This window comes from Leopardus geoffroyi, chromosome D3 (assembly GCF_018350155.1).
Source record: "Leopardus geoffroyi isolate Oge1 chromosome D3, O.geoffroyi_Oge1_pat1.0, whole genome shotgun sequence".
In the NCBI taxonomy this organism is placed as follows: Eukaryota; Metazoa; Chordata; class Mammalia; order Carnivora; family Felidae; genus Leopardus; species Leopardus geoffroyi.
The window spans coordinates 16801052-16821679 of record NC_059339.1 but is presented as its reverse complement, the minus strand read 5'-3'; the positions used below and the strand labels follow the sequence as shown (position 1 = coordinate 16821679).

Below are 20628 nucleotides of genomic sequence, written 5' to 3'. Positions count from 1 at the left end.
AAGTAGGAGTCTAAATCCATGAACTCTGTTTCTTCTGCTTCCAAGCCTAGCCAAGGCCCTGCAGGCCTCCCCTGAGCTAAAATTAACCCAGACTGCGGCTCTATCAATCAGCAGGAAGGCAGATTTCCTCCCTCCCTCTGAGAAACCATGGCACACAGCTAGTCTTCAAGGAAGCAAGAAAGACTGTTCTCGCTCAGTCATTTGATTACCAATTTATATAAAGTACTAACCAATTACTTCAGTCTAGATCCAAGGTCAAATCTTACATTGTAACTAATGACACACAAAAGGAAATAAAAGGGAATCAGTATTTGAGCAAGCGTATGCCATGACAAACACTCCAACCCATCATCCAATTCTCCTTTAAGTAATCCTCCTCCTTTATAGGGAGAAGATGAATCTCACCTTGGCTAAATAAATTACCCAAGATTGAAGGTCAAAATAAATTCAAATGTGGGTCCAATTCCAAAACAAATACTTTTACTACCTCATTATGACATTAAAGCATTATTTAATTTTAGCATTAATCAATGTATTTATTTAAGCATTATATTCTCTTAAGCACCAAGAACATCCACTTGAAAAGCTGGTTTTCGACACCTGCACTGCCCCTCAAAAAGAGGAGGAAAAGAACCAGATCAACTCCCTTTCTGCCTCTCTCCCATAGCAGTTTAAAAGAAGCTTCTTCTCAGCACCAAGAACCACCCAGAGGCTCAACTGCACTTTCCTCCCAAGAGTAGACATACTCACTTGGCCTGTAAAAAGAGTTCCTTGTTAAAAGGCTTATGCCCCCATTTGTTCCTCTTTCCCCAGCTGCCATGTCCACTGCCTTCAAAGTGACCCGCCTGGCCACGGGGTTCAAAAGTGAAATTCAACAAGTGGTTCAGATTGATCTTCTTCGGACCAGAGAACTGGGCAGGGCTAAACTCTGCCCGTTGAGCCTCTGCTACCTAGAGAGAATAAGAATGAATCAGAGTATTTCAGAATAGAATGACACTGATTGATAGCAGAAACCAGCACAGCCCTCCTTCTACATGGTTTAAAATATTAACTAAACGAAACACAGCTTAAAGTAAACAATCTTCCTAGGAAAGGGGAATACAAAAGTCTACCTAAGATCTGGATGGGAACAGAAAGAGGGACAAGAGCCTTTAACATATAATTACTTAAACTGTTTAGCCTGCCCCGCTAAATGGCAATTAACTATTTATTAAATGACTAAACCCAACATGAAGTCGTCTAGCTACTGGGAAGCACAATGATTTACTTACTGGATTAATTTTTTGACAATCCCATAGGACTCCTAGACCTTCACTCTTGTTAGCTACTTGTTCTCTGGTTTGTTTCTGGCAAAAACAAGTCTGTGGAACTATACTCTGGAGGCGGCTTGCAAGCAGCTGCTAACTGCCACGGGCTTCAGAATCCTGCCAGAGACCTCCCGTCTAAGACACACACTGCTATTCATTGTTAATTAAAACTGACAGAATTAGAACATGTAGGCAGACTACCTCTGTGTCCAGAAATAAACCCAATCAGCAGAGGAGAAATACCACTGCACATAAAGATGGAAAAAATCACGTTGGGGCTTTTTAACATTTCCAAATTGAAGTGGAAAGTACTTATAAGTCAGCTAGTGCATTTTCTAATCCCAATTTATAATTTAATGTCATAAGCACTTTGCCATGTGAGTCATATTAACACATAGTCACTTTAAATGGCTATATACCATTACGTCATATAGGTATACTATAATGCCCTTGTGTCAGACACAGACTGTTAGTAGCTTGTCCACTGTAATAAAATAATGTTATGATAAACACATTTTGGGATAGATCTTTGTGCACAAATATTTGGTCACCTATCATTGTTTCTTTTGAATGTATAGTAGGAATTACTGGGTCAAAGGAAATACAAATTTAAGGCTTTTGCTGCTTAGTCATATTTAGAAATTAGTAAGCAGCACCCGCACAGACATCATAAAGAAGCTAAAGAGTACAAAAAGGGATATGGTGAAAGATACATTCCATCCCAGAGACAACAAATATGACTTGCGATACCCTATGCATATAGACCACAGCATATGACCCTTATGATTAAATACAGTGGCAAAACATACAATTAAACAATTTCCTTTCATTTCAACAATAGATCCTGGGAGACAACCCCCCCACACACTGTTCATGTAACGCACCACAGGAAGCTCACCACTTCCAGGTCATCCCTTGCCTCTTATCCCCTGGAAAATCATCTCCATGGGACTGCTGTCCTCTCATCAGTCTTCCACTCCCAATGCCCCCAAATTAGATAAGAGCTTGTGCTCACTCAACAAAATCCTCCACATCCTCAACCTTCTATTGTCCCACTATTATCCTAGCTGCCACTACCACTCTGATACTGCCCATCACAACTCCTGATTATCCTTCCAACACTGACCTCTCATTTCCTTGACCCCCCCCCCCCCTCCAATTAGCTTGTCCTCTACTTCAGGAATCCAATCCCCATAGACATACCATCTGGAGCTGTGCCATCCTTTACAGCAACCACTACTAGCCAAATGTGGCCAATGCCACATCATGAAATACCATTTTAGCTATATTGGGTAAAAACATTAAAATTAATTTCACCATTTTCCTTTTTGAATGTGGCAACTAGAAAAAAAATTTTTTTTTTTTTTTTTTTTTTTAAACATTTATTCACTCCTGAAAGAGAGAGACAGAGTGCGAATGGGGAAGGGGCAGAGAGAGAGAGGGAGACAGAGAATCCGACACAGGCTCCAGGCTCCAAGTTGCGAGCACGGAGCCCGATGCGGGGCTCGAACTCACGGACCACAAGATCATGACCTGAGCCGAAGTCAGCTGCTTAACCAACTGAGCCACCCAGGCGCCCCTAGAAAATTTTAAATTATATATGTGGCCTGCATTTCTACTGGACAGCACTGCTAATCTAGACCATAAGGGTAACAACCACACATCTCCCACCATCATAATTTTGAGCACCCAACATTCAAGCAGCAACTCCCTCCTTTCAGATTGTTCCCTTCAGTCCTGATTCCAACAATTCTTTACCCCTACTGGGATCTCCAAACCAGTGATCCAACCCATCTCTTCCATTTTCTTTCCTTACTTGACCTAAAGCCTATGGTCCACAACCCCTTTCTTTCTCTCTGTCATCTGTACTCACCTAGCAGAACCTTCCCCTAATTAATCTGACTCTCTATGTATTTCCACACCAGCACCAGACAGTTACACACAAGAACACAACCATACCACACTGACCAGTCTCACTGAAGCAGCCCTACCACAACCCTGTTACCTTTCTGTACCCACTTAACTCCCAGTCACCCAGACAATGCCATTCTGCAAGGCTTTCAAGGCTCCTCTCTCAGCTCACCTTCCATATTTCAGAGACAATAAGAACAATCAGAAGAGAATTCGTATGTCCTCCTACCAGTACTCTGCCTTCTTCTGGTTACTGAGGATGAACTGGCAAAGCTCCTATTTAAGCCAACTCCTCCACTTGTACAGTAGGATCACAACTCCTCAAGGACTCAAGGACACTGTTACAGTAATTCTCGCCCTTTCCTCTGCATGTCTGCCCCCTAACAAGACAATCCCATTAGCAGAGATATGAATCTCTTTAACTTTAAAATCTCTCGACTTCAGGGGCGCCTGGGTGGCTCACTTGGTTGGGCTTCCGACTTCAGCTCAGGTCATGATCTTGCGGCTTATGAGTTCGAGCCCCGTGTCAGGCTCTGTGCTGACAGCTCAGAGCCTGTGGCCTGCCTCAGATTCTGTGTCTCCCTATCACTCTGTCCTAACCCACTCCCATTCTGTCTAAAAAAAAAAAAAAAAAAAATCCTCGACTTCACATTCCCTCAAGCTACTGCATCACCTCTCCACTCCCCTTTAGAGCAAAGCCCCTAAAAAGTACTGTCTGAACTTGATGTTTCTTCCTCCCATCCTTCCATTCTCTGAAGCTATCCTATCCAGTTTTTGTCCTCACCACTCCACCAAAGCAGCTCAAAGCCAACAGCCTATATTCACATGATCAAATCTACTAGTCCACTTTCAGTCTTAATCTTCTGCAGCCTATCAGTAGAGGGCAAAACTGACCACTTTCTCCAAATGGCTTTCAGTTCTCTTCCTCCCTTTTTGCTGGTGCCTCATGATCCTGACTCGGACCTCAGTCCTTGAATCTATTCCCTTTCTGCAGCACTTACTTAGTTCCATAGCTGCAGATGGCTCTCTAGCCTGGGTCTCCTCCTTGAACTCCAGACTCCATTAACTGTCTATCTCTACTTAGAGATCCAGCAGGCATCTCCACACAAATAGCATATTTCCAAAATGAAGTTCTTTATCTCAACTCTCCTTCCCCCACCACCACCCCCAAACTTTCTACTTCTCTTGAAATCTTCCCCACTTCAGCATACAGTACCTGAACTGAGCTCCCACTGAAAACATTTTTTTTCAAAGTCATTCATTTCTCTGCTCAGACCCCACAACTAACATATTAAACAATCCTGTTGGCTCTATCTTCAAACATCACCCCAATGTGTATGCATCTCACCACTATCACTGTTTCAAAGCTTCCATCACTCTCACCAGAAATATCTTAACAGCCTCCTAACTAGCCTCCTGGTTCCACTCTCTCCTTTAAAACTCCCAACTCAGATTACAGAACTTCCCTTCTTAAACCCCCAATAGCTTCCCATCTCTCTCAACAAAATCCAAAATCCCGCAAGGCCCAACACAATCTGACCCTTCTTGTCTGTTCTTTGGCTTCATTCTCTACTCCTCCACTCATGGTAGCCTACATGTTTGACCTCAAACAAACCAAAAGTGTTACCACCTCTGGTTCCTTGCACTTGTGCACTTGTTATTCCTTCTCGCCAAGACATCCTCCTCAAAACTGTATGGTGTGCTCCCTTGCTTCGTTCAGAACTCTACTCAGAATTCACTTCCTCAGAGTAAGTAGCCTTCCTTCGTCACCCTCCAAAACTGTACTCTTTGTTACTCTCTATCCCTTTAATTCTCTCAATCTACTTTTTGTTAATTCAATAAGCACTTACCTTTGGATTTATTATACAATCGACACCTGAACAATACAGGCATTAGCAGCATTGATCCCCTGGCGCAACTGAAAATACATGTATAACTTTTGACTCCCCAAAACACTTAACTGCTAATAACCTGTTGACTGGAAGCCTCACCAATAACAGTTAACACATATTTTATGTTATATATATTACAAAGTATATTTTTACAATAAAGCTGGAGAAAAGAAAATGTTATTTAAGAAAATTTAAAAAAAAAACACATTTATGACACTGTATTTATATTAAGAAAAAAAAGTCCACATAAGTGGCCCAATGCAGTTCAAACCTGTATTGTTCAAGGGTCAACTGTGTAATGGTCTATTTTCTCCGTAAACTAAAATATAAGTTACAATGTTCTACTCAGTATTGTATGCCAAACTCCCATGTGGTATTTGATGCACAGTAGGAGAGGACAAAATTTTTGGTGAATGAATTCTTCCATGAGTACATCTGCTTTATTTTGTAATAGTTACATAGTACAGAACATTCAAACAGGAGGATAATTCATTTAACCAATGCCTTGTTAATTTAGGTCGTTTCCTAGATTCTGCAACTACAAACAATGCCAACAGTGAACTCCTTTGTACAGAAGTCTTTATGTACTTCCAAAAGGATATCTAAGAAACTCCTAAAATCAGAGTACCTAGGACTAAGTATATAGCATCTTACAGTTTGCTATAGATACTACAGAGCTAATGTCATTATTTAAAGTCATTGTATTACTTAAATATTCAAGAGGCACCTCTAATTCAAGAATGATAATAAAAGGTACCATCTATAGTATCTAGGGTACATTTATAGTATCTTGCTATAATTTCTCACAACCCATGATGATGATGTCTTCTTCCTCCAAAGAAATTTTCACAACTTTCAAGAGAAGAAAGGAGGCAAAGTTCCAAACCTAGTTAATCCTCAACTACTCAAGACTGCTTTGGTTATTTACTCTTTCACCTCTTTCTCCCCTCCTCCCCAACTACTGATAAACTGGGAGGCAGGGGAATCAGAGTTCATGCTTCTTGTGTTCTATGAAGGACATTCCTAAATTCCATACCTCATCGCGTCTTCCACCATTGAAAGAAGAGCTAAAGACTTTGCTGCTGCCGCCGCCCCTCTGTGGAGGCATCTTGTTAAAAGTTTTGCTTTTCTGTGAATTGGAGCGACGGGACTGGTTGCTAAAATTTTCATTTTTGGGATAGGAAGGTTCACGTTTGCGATTAAAACGCTTGGATCCACTTGAGTTCTTTCCATCTGAAAGCAAAAAATGTAAAGAATTAGTTAAGAAATGACCCATAGGAGTGCCTGGGTGGCTCAGTCAGTTGAGCACCCGACTCAGCTCAGGTCATGATTTCACAATTTGTGAAATCAAGCTCCACATAGGGCTCTGTGCTAGCAGGGTGGAGCCTGCTTGGGATTCCCTCTCCCCCGAAGGAAGGAAGGAAGGAAGGAAGGAAGGAAGGAAGGAAGGAAACATAGGGGATCCTGGGTGGCTCAGTCAGAAGAGCATGTGACTCTTGATGTCGGGATCCTAAGTTCAAGCTACACATCAAGCCCAACGTGGGGCTCGAACCCACAAACCGCGAGATCATGACCTGAGCGGAAACTGGCTGCTTAACTTACTGAGGCAACCAGGTGCCCCTTACTTTTGTTTTTTAAATGATGAAGCCTAAACAGTCCCTCCTTCAGGAGGGATACAAATGCAGGTCAAACCACCCAAATAGTTCACAGTATCTCTCTTTTTTGCGCAACTTAACCACTGCTCTTATAAAAGTCCATTTAGATGAAGTGATAGAAAAGGGAACAGCCTGGGGCACCTGGCTAGCTCTGTCTGTACAGCATGCAACTCTTGATCTGGGGGTCATGATTTCGAGCCCTACTTGGGTGTTGAGCCTACTTAAAATTTTTTAAAAAGGGGCGCCTGGGTGGCGCAGCCAGTTAAGCGTCCGACTTCAGCCAGGTCACGATCTCGCGGTCCGGGAGTTCGAGCCCCGCGTCGGGCTCTGGGCTGATGGCTCAGAGCCTGGAGCCTGTTTCCGATTCTGTGTCTCCCTCTCTCTCTGCCCCTCCCCCGTTCATGCTCTGTCTCTCTCTGTCCCAAAAAAACAAATAAATGTTGAAAAAAAAATTAAAAAAAAAAAAAAAAAATTTTTTAAAAAAGAACAGCCAATCTGTATTAGGGGAAAATATTTCATCTGAAAGTAGGATAGAAGATATTACTCTCCGGGCGCATGGGTGGCTCAGTTAAGTGCCGACTCTCGGTTTCAGCTCAGGTAACAATCTCTTGATTTCATGAATTCAAGCCCCACACTGGGCTCTGTGCTGACAGTATGGAGCCTGCTTGGGATTCTCTCTCTCCCCCTCCCCTGCTGACGCTGTCTCTGACTCCCTCAAAAAACTAAATAAACTTAAATTAAAAAAAAAAAATTCTCCTTATTCTCCTTGAATTACTATAACACAGCTAGATTCTATAGTGCAACGCCTAGGCCTTAGCAGATATATTCAAGAGGCATAACAGCAAAGCAGTATTTACATATGTTCTAGAGGTCAAACTGAGAAGCCATTAAATTGACAAAAGAAGTTGAGCTCTACGAGCATATTAGATCAGCATAAATTATGTCCTTTTAAAAAATTTTTCTTGCTTTTTTTCCTCCAGTTGTAAGAACGTATGTTTGATTTTGAAATTTGGAAGAATAGGGGCACCTGGGTGGCTCAGTTGGTTAAGCGGCCGACTTCGGCTCAGGTCATGATCTCGCAGTCCGTGAGTTCGAGCCCCACGTCGGGCTCTGTGCTGACAGCTCAGAGCCTGGAGCCTGTTTCAGATTCTGTGTCTCCCTCTCTCTGACCCTCCCCCGTTCATGCTCTGTCTCTGTCTCAAAAATAAACGTTAAAAAAAAAAAATTAAATTTGGAAGAATAAATTTGCCACTAGGCATAGAATACCAACTTATAAACAGTGCATAATTTCCTCTTACTCTCTATTTTTGTATACTTGCCACGTCTCCCACAAAATGACAGACACACAGGATATACTGTCTTCTATTACTCCATGAGCATTTTCACACATTTCTACCTCTAGTCTTCAAAAGCATGATTAATGGCTGCACTGTCTATCATATACTTACAGTATAACATAACCAATCACTGCTGTACATTTAGGTGGTTTCTAGTTTTTTGCTAGTTAGCCTCTTTATACAGACACCTGTATGATTATGTCAAATTCTCATTGTGAAATCAGCAGGTTAAGTATGATCAGCAGCATTACCTTTTATACATCCTCAAGTTTCTTTCTAGAACCATTATACCTATTCATTTATATTCTAACAACACTGTAACAGAGAACATCTAGGTCACTGCAATGTTGACAAAATAGAGTTGAATACACTTTATTAAACTGAAGGGTCAAAATTATTTGTTTTAAATTTGACTTTCTCTGATGAGCACCAGTCTGCTAACCATTTGTATTTTGTGTAAAGAGCACTTGTTTGTATTCTTTGCCCCATTTTTTCTATTCAGGTGCTGAACTACATAGATTATTTTGTCCCAAGTTGAACAAAGATTCCTGACCAGACACATCTAACATGTGCCAAAGTTTACTGGCTTAAAAAAAAAAAAAAAAAAAAAATGGTAAAATGAAACCTATCTGAGAACCATATACACCTAAATAACTAAAGGTCCCCAAATTAGTCTTTGGACAAAAAAAACTACTTTATCTTTCTTGTCCTTTTGCCCATTCCATGTTGTCTTTTTTTTTTTTCCTCAGAATAAAATTTATTTAAAAAAGATTTCCATCCTGTTTTAGATTTGTCTATTCACTCCATGTTGTTTTATTTCAATATGGAAATTTGACCAAATCAAGTCTGCATACTAATTTAATGGCTTTAAGCAGAAACTTAGAATGAAAGTTGGGGGACTTTTAATGAAGAAACTGATTAAGCTTACTTTAAAAGGGTGATAGTTTACAAAGCCAAGAGGATTCTACCATGAGCCTCAGAAACTACAAAGTTTCCCCACCCAAATATAGCTTAATCCTGCATGTTAAAAATATATAACTCAGGGTGCCTGGGTGGCTCAGTCGGTTGGGCATCCGACTTCGGCTCAGGTCATGATCTCACATTCTGTGAGTTCGAGCCCCACATCGGGCTCTGTGCTGACAGCTCAGAGCCTGAAGCCTTCTTCGGATTCTGTGTCTCCCTCTCCTTCTGCCCCTCTCCTGCTTGTGCTGTCTCTCTGTCTCTCTCTCAAAAATAAACACTAAAAACAATTTAAAAAATAAATAAAAAAATACACACATAAATAATAAAAATATATAACTCACAGAAAAATAAAGAGAGAGACAAACCAAGAAACAGACTCTTAGCTATAAAGAACAAACTCACAGCTACCAGAGGGGAGGTGGGTGAGGAGATGGGTGAAAGAACTGAAGGATTAAAGAGTACATTTATCATGATGAGCACTAAGTAATGTAAAGAATTGTTGAATCACTATATTGTACACCTGAAACTACTGTAACACTGTATGTTAACTATACGGAATTAAAATTAAAAACTTAATTAAAAAAAATTTTTTTAGGGGCACCTGGCTGGCTCAGTCAGTACAGCATGCGAGTCCTGTTCTCAGGGTCATGAGTTTCAGTCCCATGTTGGGTGTGGAGCCTACTAAAAAAAAAACAAAAAAAACTTCTATGTGAGGATTGTTTTTAAAACTTTTTAACATTTCCATTATTAGGTTTCATAACCTAATGAAAATATTTTTTAATTTTTTTTTTTCTTTTTTAATATTTGTTTTTGAGAGAGAGCAGGCAAGCCGGAGAGCAGAGAGAGGGGAGGACAGAGAATCCCAAGCAGGTTCCACGTTGACAGCAGAGAGCCTGATGCAGGGCTCAAACTCATGAACCTGAGATCATGACCTGAGCTGAAGTCTTGACACTCAACTGACTGAGCCACCCAGGTGACCTGGAAATAAATTTTTTTTTTTAATTTTTTTTTTTTTCAACGTTTTTATTTTTTATTTTTGGGACAGAGAGAGACAGAGCATGAACGGGGGAGGGGCAGAGAGAAAGGGAGACACAGAATCGGAAACAGGCTCCAGGCTCTGAGCCATCAGCCCAGAGCCTGACGCGGGGCTCGAACTCAAGGACTGCGAGATCGTGACCTGGCTGAAGTCGGACGCTTAACCGACTGCGCCACCCAGGCGCCCCTGAATTTTATGAAACACTAGATATCACATCTGTTACTACGTCACAAAAAGGTCCATAATGTCCCCCCAGATATGTAAAAAAGGTCATTTATTAAGCTTTCTTTATATCAGATATCTTTCAACAAGCACTGACCATCACAAAGCGTGTTAGTACAACTGTTATTCTCAATAAAATTTATAAAACACACATATATAAACAAAACTCATAGAAACATGTCTGGAAAGGCAACACAGCAGTCTGTTAATGACCATTAATTAACTGTGGGAAATGGAGCTTCATTTTTACCTAATCGAGTGGTTCTCAATCCTGCCAGTTTGAATACCTCAAATGAGCTTTTAAGGGATTCCTATGCTCGGGCCTCACCCTCTAAGATTCTGACTTTTAAGTATACAAAAAGTTGTGTACACTTACTGTCTGGGTAATTTTAAAAAGTATTAAATGCCAGGGCGCCTGGGTGGCTCAGTAAGTTGAGTGTCCAACCTCGGCTCAGGTCATGATCTCACAGTTCATGGGTTAGAGCCCCGCATCAAGCTCTGGGCTGACCAGCTTGCTCAGAGCCTGGAGCCTGCTTCGGATTCTGTCTCTCTCTGCCCCTCTCCTGCTCACACTTTGTCTCACTCTGTTTCTCAAAAATAAATAAATGTAAAAAAAAAATTTTTTTTTAACTATTAAGTGCCTAGAAAAAATTATTTTTAGGTAAGATGACTAGCTTATTTTATAGGAAGCTAAATAAATCCAAGGTGGTGTGTATCCTCAAAGAAAAGGAAAACGTGAGCTAACAAATCAAAGTCCAAATTTTGAAAGCAACCACTTCACCATGATTTGTCACCACCATGGGATAAATGAGAGGTATGCCATCCTCTCCAAACCTGACCAAACCACAATCCAGGAGGCGAGCTAATAAGTCACGTGAGATGGCAGCAATGCAAACAGAGAACAGATGGTCAGAGAAACACTGCAAAGCTAGGTTTATTCCTCCCAGTTACCTTTAAATCCCAGTTAGGGAAAGTGACCAGAGTTTAATCTGAAACTAGAATTTAAGAACTATACTTTTACCTACTAATCCAGTTAGCAACAGCTATTGTCAAACACAGCATCTCTGGTAACAGAAAGTGAAGCTTCAGATCTCTTAGAAATTTTTTCTTACCTATGGAGTTAGTTGATAATAAGATTTCAAATAAACCGAAAATTCAGATGGATAGAGTCCAAGCTAACTTTACCATGAGAACAAATGAGGAGGCTTTATGAAAACAGGCATAAATGGAGAACACATTTTCCCCAAACCTCATTACCTAAGACTGTTTCAGATGATACTGCATTTGACTCTAATACTTTCAAGACAAGCACCTAATAGATTCCACAGATTTAGGTAGAGCCAGATTCTACACTTCAACGGCTCAAGAAAGTAAGCTGGCCCTCAGCAGGTGTAGTTTTCATTTCTTCATTTATTACCACACACACAAGGAAACAGTTTCATCATGCTTACAGAAATGCTCTCTGATGGACAGTGAACTACCCATTTCTAAAACAGATTACAACAACCGACCACATATGGATCTACAATTTTAGTTATTAAAATCAACCCCTTCGGGGCACCTGGGTGGCTCAGTCGGTTGGGCGTCTGACTTCGGCTCAAGTCATGATCTCACATTCTGTGGGTTCGAGTCCCATGTCAGGCTCTGTGCTGACAGCTCAGAGCCTGGAGCCTGCTTCGGATTCTGTGTCTCCTTCTCCTTCTGCCTCTCCCCTGCTCATGCTCTGTCTCTGTCTCTCAAAAATATATAAACATTAAAAAAATTTTTTTTTGTTTTAAATACAAAAAAAAATTTTTTTTTAAATTTTTAACGTTTATTTATTTTTGAAGGAGAACAGAGCATGAGCGGGGGGAGGGGCAGAGAGAGAGGGAGGCACAGAATCCGAAGGAAGCTCCAGGCTCTGAGCTGTCAGCACAGAGCCCGAAAACGGGGCTTGAACCCACAGACCGTGAGATCATGACCTGAGCCGAAGTCAGACGCTCAACCGACTGAGCCACCCAGGTGCCCCCCCCAAATTTTTTTTTAAATCAACTCCCTCATCTTGTCTTCCACTTGCCTAATGGTATGAAGTTACAGAATTTAAAGTGAGAGGCTGGCTCTTATCTCTAGACCCAGGCAACAGGCAACTAAAGATTGAAAGTACAGACAGGCCTGTGACCGAGAGATAAAATTCAGAGTACTGTTTTGGGGATGGCTTGTAGATAACTTGCCAGCATACACATGTGAATAACATGGGGGTGGAATCTGTCCTCCTTTCTCTAAAAGGAGATAGCAATAAGATGATCTGCTTCAGATTTTAAAAAGCAGACAAAAAAGTCAAGTTCCTAGGAGAAACATTCTCGGTTTCAAGTTTTAGTTTCCAAGTGGTGGTTCTTAATCCTGGCTGCACAAAAAAAAAATCACTGGCAGAGACTTTTAAAACTATGGATGCCAGGGCCCAAGAACCCAACTCAGATCGAAAGAATCAGAAAGAATCCTTAAGGAAGAGCTCCATACATCTCCATTTTTAAAAAAGATCCTCAGGAGGGGCACTTAGGTGGCTCAGTCAGTTAAGCATCTGACTCCATCTCAGCTCAGGTCTTGATCTCAGGGTCATGAGTTCAAGCCTGGCATTGGGCTCTACACTGGGAGTGGAGCCTACTTAAAAAAAAAAAAAAAAAAAAAAGGTTCCTCAGGAGATTCTAATGCACAGCCAGAGCTGAGAACAACTGCCCAAGAACTACTGTCAAGATACATTCCAAAATGGACAAGACCACTAGTTAAATGGCTCAAATCCAGAACTCAGGATCCCAGAGTCAACAAGAGACTTGAAAACTTACTCCAGTGTCTCAGTTCTTCCACATTTCCCTAACAGAAAGGTCTCTATGAAATAACAGTAAATATATCTCAATGTCTTCCCTCCATTACCAAATTAAAGACCATAAATTTTCCACTTCAATAATTTAGCATCATCAACATTTCTAGCTCTAGTTCTAACAGGTGGCACAACCTAGGTCAGAATACCAACCAGGAAGTTTCTGCTGCTGATTCATGCTGTAATCACGTGCAAGTTGCTTACCCATCATTCAGAGTGGTTGACAAGCACCTCTGGAGGGGCAACATACGGCCTTACTATAGAAACAACTGACAACAAATTGAATTCAGCTGAAATTAGTAATTCTGAGTGAAAGGAAGAAGGAAGTGGTATCAAGAATGACACGTGCCAAGTTACCTGTCTGCTAAGTTAATTTATACAAAGGGTAACTTATAAATATTGCCTAGGACTTCTTAAGAATTCACTTGAACGGGGCGCCTGGGTGGCTTGGTCGGTTAAGCGTCCGACTTCGGCTCAGGTCATGATCTCACGGTCCGTGAGTTCGAGCCCCGCGTTGGGCTCTGTGCTGACAGCTCAGAGCCTGGGGCCCGTTTCAGATTCTGTGTCTTCCTCTCTCTCTGACCCTCCCCCGTTCATGCTCTCTCTCTCTGTCTCGAAAATAAATAAACCTTAAAAAAAAAAAAAAAAAAAGTTAAAAAAAAAAAAAAAGGAATTCACTTGAACCAATCACTCTAACCCCTTTAAAGCCTGGGTTTTCTTGTCTGTGAAATCGGGCTTATCTCTAGGGTGCCTCATCGGGTCATGAAGATTAAGAAAAAACCGTAAAATGCCTACCACAGTGGTTGGCACAAAGCTGCCATTATTATTTGGAAGCCTATTATTAATAAATCTAAATCATTCCTGTCAAAGAGCACCCACCAGACTCCCAACAAAGCCATATAAACCAAGGACTCCAGCCAACAGGCCCGGAAATTCTTGCAACTTCTCTAAGTGGTTTTTATTAAAGGATTCAAGTCACCTCAATTTTCAAAGCCATCAAAACCTCCAGGTCCATTTACAGCCCAGAAGCATTCTTCAAGGCAGATTACCACTAGTAACCTGGCTCCTGGTACCGGAATAAGAGGAAGTGTGTCAGGACAGCGCTTCATATCACCAACCTCAAAATAACTGCTTCATAATACCTGACCTTCCCTTAACCTCCATGGTAGTACCATCCCCCACCCAGAGGAATGGGGCAAGAGCTTGGTTCTGGGCCAGGGTCCATTGTTTGTCCATAAACAGCCTACTCTCTTGCCTCTTTTTACTTTCTTTGCTCTTTCTAAATGACTTTCCCTAAACCCAAACACACCTTTCTCCTCTGGATTATATTCTGGGCTATTCACTGTAAATGTTCTTAGAACTGCATCTTAGCCCTACTGGAACAAAGCTAGAGGAAAATATCCAAGGAAAGGAATGTTATGTGAATGTCTGAAGCAATTAGCCAAGGCAAAGGAACTGCGGTACGCCACTCTGGCCAAAAAGATCAATTAAATCCAAGGAGCCAAATTCACCTATTTCCTGTGTGCATGAAGAGGAAACTTAAGCCAACTGCAGGAACAAAGACTCAAGTATATTAAACATGTAGATAGGAAGCAAATGACCATTTATAACATGCAGTTTAGAAAATAAAACAGATTTTTTTTTCATATGTGAGGTAGGGTGAGAGGAAAGGGAAATTAAATATTTAAAATCTGAGCAACCCTTGTCCTTGCTACTTTCACAAAAGAAAGTTGTCTTTTCACCTTACCCTCCATTTCCTTTCTTCAACTCAGTCCTTTCAACAACTTCCAGCAAAATCAAGTATGAAGTATTGAGTCAGCTTTTGAAATACTACAGAAAGCTTTTATGGAATTATGCTGAATTTGAGTCCACTGTTTTGCTAGAACAACGATCTAGAATCACTACATAAGAGGTCCTGAATGATCTGTCATGGCAGCATTGATCTTTGCTGTAATGTTAAGGTAGCATATGCTAACTCTCAGTTCAACCTTAAAAGCCAATATCCACAGTTTCCTAAACTATTTTCAATCTCTACCCACTCTGCCTTTGATTTGTTCTTAAATGCATGCCGTGGATTATGGCTAATGAACTTATTTAGCTACAAACCTATCCTTCCTTTTCGCTAAGGAAACATACATAGCAGTAGCCAGAATGGTAGACACTGGCAATGGCAAGCTTTCTAACAAACATATTAAAAACTACTGTTACCAGAGGCACCCTGTGTATTTTACAAAACCTAGCAAAAATCCTTTATAAGAGCTTTTATTTCCTTCCTCAGAAGCTTTCAATTAAGAAGGTAAACAAATGCTTTTAAGAGTATGTTATAGTATTTAACTGTTTAAAAAAATCATTTTAGTCAGAATGAACCCAACAATAAGTATTCTATACAAATCTATCTGAAACCTTAACACTGACAAATATTTTCTTGGTCAAATTACAACAGAATTCTATATCATCCTGTTGGATAATCAGAGTTAGGTCTACTAATCAACATTCAGAGGACAAAATGAGTAAATGCCTTAAATACCTCAGTTTCCTTGTTTGGATTGTCACCAACTTTCACTACTGCCTCATTACAGAATAAACTGAAGGCATTTATTGCAACAGACTCATGATTGCATGTTAGTGGCTTAAACAGGAGCCCCAGAAAAACTACTTGAGAATTCAAATAGCTAGAAAATCACAATCTTTAACTTTACAACTGGGAATTGAGTGCAAAAGTAAAGTTCTTTATCAACTACATTGAGAACTATTCAGACTACACTAAACCAGTAGTTCCAACACTAGCCAAGAGGCCTGGCTACCCTCTCTCTCTCTAGAGGGATCTGTGATAAAGCTACACGGGTACAAAACCCCAAAATTAATCTACATAATACTGCCTGAAAGTCCACACTAATCCCTGCTTAGGTATTTAAAGCATTCGTTTATTATCGAGACACCTGGCCTCCACCCGGAATTCTATAAGCAATTTCTAGAAGTCCTCAGCATACCAGGTAAACAAGTTTGCTCTATCCAGTAGATCAACTCTGAACTCAAGTCAGCCTTACAGTTTTTTAATCTTAAAAAGTTTTAAACTGGAACTCTACATATGGGACTCCAAATGTTCCCCTGTCTGCCACATATCCCCACTCCCACCGAAAACATCTTCCTATTACTGCTAATAACATTATAGCATGAAATAGCAGAGACTAGTACACGGGCTTTGAAGTCACATGGAGAACATTCCACTCGACTCTGCCAACTCCTAAACTCTTGGCTTCTCAGCGTTTTCCTTCTTTAGAGATGAACAATTCCACCTTGCTGGACAGGTTAATAACTGGAGTATGGATAAGAGATGTACAAACCTAAGCCAGTACCTGGCACATGGTGAGCCCTCAATAAATGGTAACTATTATCATGACGGTCATAATTTAATAATGAGAGGCAGGACTACAAAAATGACAGAATCTTCCCTGTAAAAGGACACACTCTAGTGTGTTAGCACTAGAGTGTTAGCACTCCCTTAACACAAGGAAATAGGCATGATGTGTGTTTGCTGCATAATAGCTGTCAGATACTCTTCCAAGCTCTTAGCTCATTTGTTTTCTAAGATAATTTACTTAATTCTGATTATCTCCACCTTTACAAAAAAGGAAATTCAGACACTCAAGGTCTGGCAAATCTAAAAAAACTGAATCACAGCTACTGCTCGTAACCACAACTCCACACTGAACAAAACCATTCAAGGATGACTCCTCTTCAACAGAGGGATGGATCTTGGGCCAGGTTATTAAACATGAAATTTGAGTTTCAAAAGTCCTTGGGCCCCACCCTCCCCTGTTTAAACTTGAACACTATCCAATGCTAATTCAACATTAAAGGGTAAGACAACTTAGTGGTTTAGGAGTGTGGACTGGCGAGTCAGACAAAGCAGGTTTTAAGTAAGGCCTGCTGTGAGGCACATACTAGCTGGGTGACCTTACCTTTTGTGAACCTCAGCTTCCTCATCCGCAAAATGGGGATAAAAGTAGCACTTAGTTCACCAATCTCTTTCGAGTAGTAAAGCAAGGATAATGCAAGGATTCACATAAACCACGCTGTACAGTATTCTTAGTGTTAATTTTTAAATAATGGGAGCTATAGGAAACGGGAGCAAGGGAAGAACGACAGTGGAAAGCGGAGCTGTACCTGGGTGACCCAGACACCAGAGCGAGGATCCTCCCCAGCCTTCGGGACAGTCACCCCCACCCCCCGCCCACCGCCCTGGGAGCCCGCCCTTACCACTCTTGGGTTTAGACTCGCCGGCCGGCCCCGCCGAGGCGGAGCGGGGCGGCTGTTGCCCTTTGCTGCTGCCCGAAGAGGCGGAGGAGCTGCTGGAGCCGCTGTTCTTGTCCATGTCGGAAGCGGTGGCGGCGGCGTTGGGGGAGCTCTGCGGCATCAACGGGGGCCTCGGCGGCGGCGGCGGTCGGAGCGGAGCGGGCGCGGCGGGGACCCAGGCTCATGGCGTTCGGGGCCGGCGGGGGTCGGCGGCGGCAGCGGTTCTCGGCCTTCATGGCGACATTTTTCCCTGTTTCCTTCCTCGGCTTCTCAAACTGGAAAGAGAAGCAGCGGGCGGGGCTGTCGAGCCCGGGGGCAGCGGCGGCAGTGACAGAGAAGGAGGAGGCCGGGGCTCGGAGGTCCGGGCCGGGCCTGGCGGGGCGGAGGCTACAGGGGAAGGGGAGTCGAGGGAAGGTGTGCGAGCCCCGCCGGCCGGCCGGACACGCTCTCCCGCCGCGGGGCAGGGGAGAGGGCTGGCTGTCTTGGTGTCGGGGACCGGTGTCTCCGACACAGCGACCGACACTCGCCTCTGGGCCGAGGCCGAGGTGCTCCGGGAATGGCGACGAGTCGCCAAACAGCATCTCGAAGAACCCGGATGGACTATATATATAATGGCGATGTGGGAGTGAAGCCCTCTGGGAAATGTAGTTTTCTGTCTACATCCGGGCCCAGAGATTCCACCCCCTCCCCCCTTCCCCCCCCCCCCCCCACTGAAAAGATGATGGGACTTGTAGTTCAGGTTTTAGCTTTAGAACGCTAAGAATGTGTATAATAATATGCACTACTAATAACGAATCCAAACATTGGAATACCTGTGAAATCCTTTTATTTACTCATTATTTAATTTGTAGTTCTTATTCTAGTATTAATATCAATTTATTCATGGTCCTTATTTTACCTAATAATAATAATAATGACAAAACCTTACATGTAATATCATTTTACAACACTTCATACAAAATTTCATTTCACTGTTAACAAGTCATTTATTAATATAAGTCATTGTTAATATTACATTTCATTGTTAATAACATTATGAGTGCTTGTCATTAACAGGCATTGCACTGTGGGTTATATGAATCATCACACTTAATCCTCACATTAACGCAAATATAAAGACAAGGAAACTGGCTTAAAAAGCTTCCATCGATTACCCACGATCACACGGCTAATAAATGATGTTCTCAACTACCTATGAGATAAGCGGTTCTCTATTTTACAGATATGGACACTGCGACTTAGAAAATCTTGTCACATCCATCTGTACTTTGGAAAATTATAAATGATTCCTTCCAGCCATAGCAGTGAGATTCGAAGGATCACATACAAACATCATTAAAGAGATGAACAAATAATTTTTCAGACTAACCTCAACTAGTTAGAAACCTATTATACGCCCGGCACTGTGCTGAGCACAAGGAACGCCAAAATATATTCATATTGAGGTCTTTAATATATTCACAGTTTCCTAAGTGAATTAAGCAAATAAGAAACTACAGTGGCTAGGCCAGTGCTCATCAAGGGCAAGGCCATGTTCAGTTCGCACCCAAATATCATGAAGCCGAATGGCTATGGATGAGTCCAGCACCTTCGAGGCTCTATTTGAGCTGCAGATGAGCACGTGTTCAAGGCCCAGCTAAGGGAGCCAAATGTAACAACAGCCAAGAAAACTTAAGTTAGTGGTGGTCAGAAAGCTATTATAATCTTTGTTTGCATTCCTCAACTTAAATCTTTCCAGAAAATCCAAGTCCAGCTAGTAAGTAAACTGGAGAAAAAGTTCAGTGGGAAGTATGATATCTTTATTGCCCAGAGTTGCCTGAGCCAACTCAAAAAACGCTGTACAAAAAATAAGCAAGTGTTCCACACTCTGGCAGCTGTGCACGATGCAATCCTGGAGAGCTTAGTCTTCCCAAGTAAAATCGTGCACAAGAGAGTCCACATGAAACTGGATGGCAGCCAGCTCATAAAGGTTCATTTGGATAAAGCATAGCAGAACAATGTGGAACACAAAGGTAAAACTTTTCCTGTCTATAACAAGCTCACTGGCAAGGATGTTAATTTTGAATTCCCCGAGTTTCACTTGTAAACAAAACTAACTGAAAAACATATCATTCACAGAAAGCAAGCAAGCAAGCCAGCCAGCAAACTACAATGGAAAATGGTAGTAAGAGCTATAATAGGGGCACCTGGGTGGCTCAGTGGGTTAAGCGTCTGACTTTGGCTTAGGTCATGATCTCATGGTTTGTGAGCCCCGCATCATCAGGCTAACAGTGCCTGCCTGGGATTCTCTCTCTCCCTCTCTCTGCCCCTCCCCAAATTGCACATGCACGCATGCGCATGCTCTCTCTCTAAATAAATAAATAAACTGAAGAAAAAAAACCCCTCTAATTCCTTTAAAAAAGAAAAGAGCTATAGTAAAGTTAATACAAAATGCTGACTGTAGCAAAGGCTCCAAGGAGAGAAGTACAAAGAGGTGAGGGCAGGTAGAAGAAGGCTTCCCAGAGAGGTGTCACTTGAGCTGAGCATGGAAGGATGAGTGGAATTTCAGCAGTCATATATGAACAAATAAATAGACAAAATTCTGGAATTCCCCTAATTGGATCCTTTTTGGCTCCTTATTTATCATCACATGTGATACAAAACATTAGTAAGTACTGTATATATAAATCAATCAATTTCTTGAAATTAAGTTTTAACTGAAATTAAGAAAATTAGGTACTGATCTCATATTTTTAAGTTTCCTTAAAATGCTTGTCTTGCTTCACTCTTTGCAGTTTTTTCCCCACAAATCATATTGAAATGAGAGAACAGGTACATAATGTTGGTCTGAAAACTTACTTTGATGTCTAGAAGGAACAATCCCAAATCCTGAGCTCCATCCTTATATATGACTAGATAAGGAAGATATACTACGGTTCCTTGATGAATTTTTATTTCCTTTAACAACAATGTGAGAACTCTGATTACATGGATGAATCATTCCTTCTATCACTCTTAAAAATAAAAGAGAGGGAAAGAGGAAAAGTCTGTGCAGTTCTTCCAAAAGAAAGCAGTGGGTGTCCATCTGTCAGGCTACACATTAAACCAGGAAGAGATTTTTCATTTTCAAAATAGTTTCTTAGGGTCCTTGGCGCTTTCTCCTTGTGAAATATTTA

The 20628-nt window shown here is 41.5% G+C and overlaps 1 protein-coding gene across 4 annotated transcripts in view; it reads right to left on the bottom strand.

Moving 5' to 3' along the window:
* The window catches only part of RNF10 (ring finger protein 10), a 35657-nt gene extending 18060 nt beyond the window's left edge, over positions 1-17597 (bottom strand). For all 4 annotated transcript variants that reach the window (XM_045458187.1, XM_045458189.1, XM_045458188.1 and 1 more), the window contains exons 1-3: positions 17438-17597; positions 6147-6343; positions 751-950 (exon numbers count right to left, since the gene is read on the bottom strand). In XM_045458187.1, the coding sequence (XP_045314143.1) occupies positions 751-950; positions 6147-6343; positions 17438-17594 (554 nt within the window). In that variant the 5' untranslated portion in view covers positions 17595-17597. The remainder of the gene's footprint in view (positions 1-750; positions 951-6146; positions 6344-17437) is intronic.
* Between the last annotated feature and the right edge of the window lie 3031 nt (positions 17598-20628).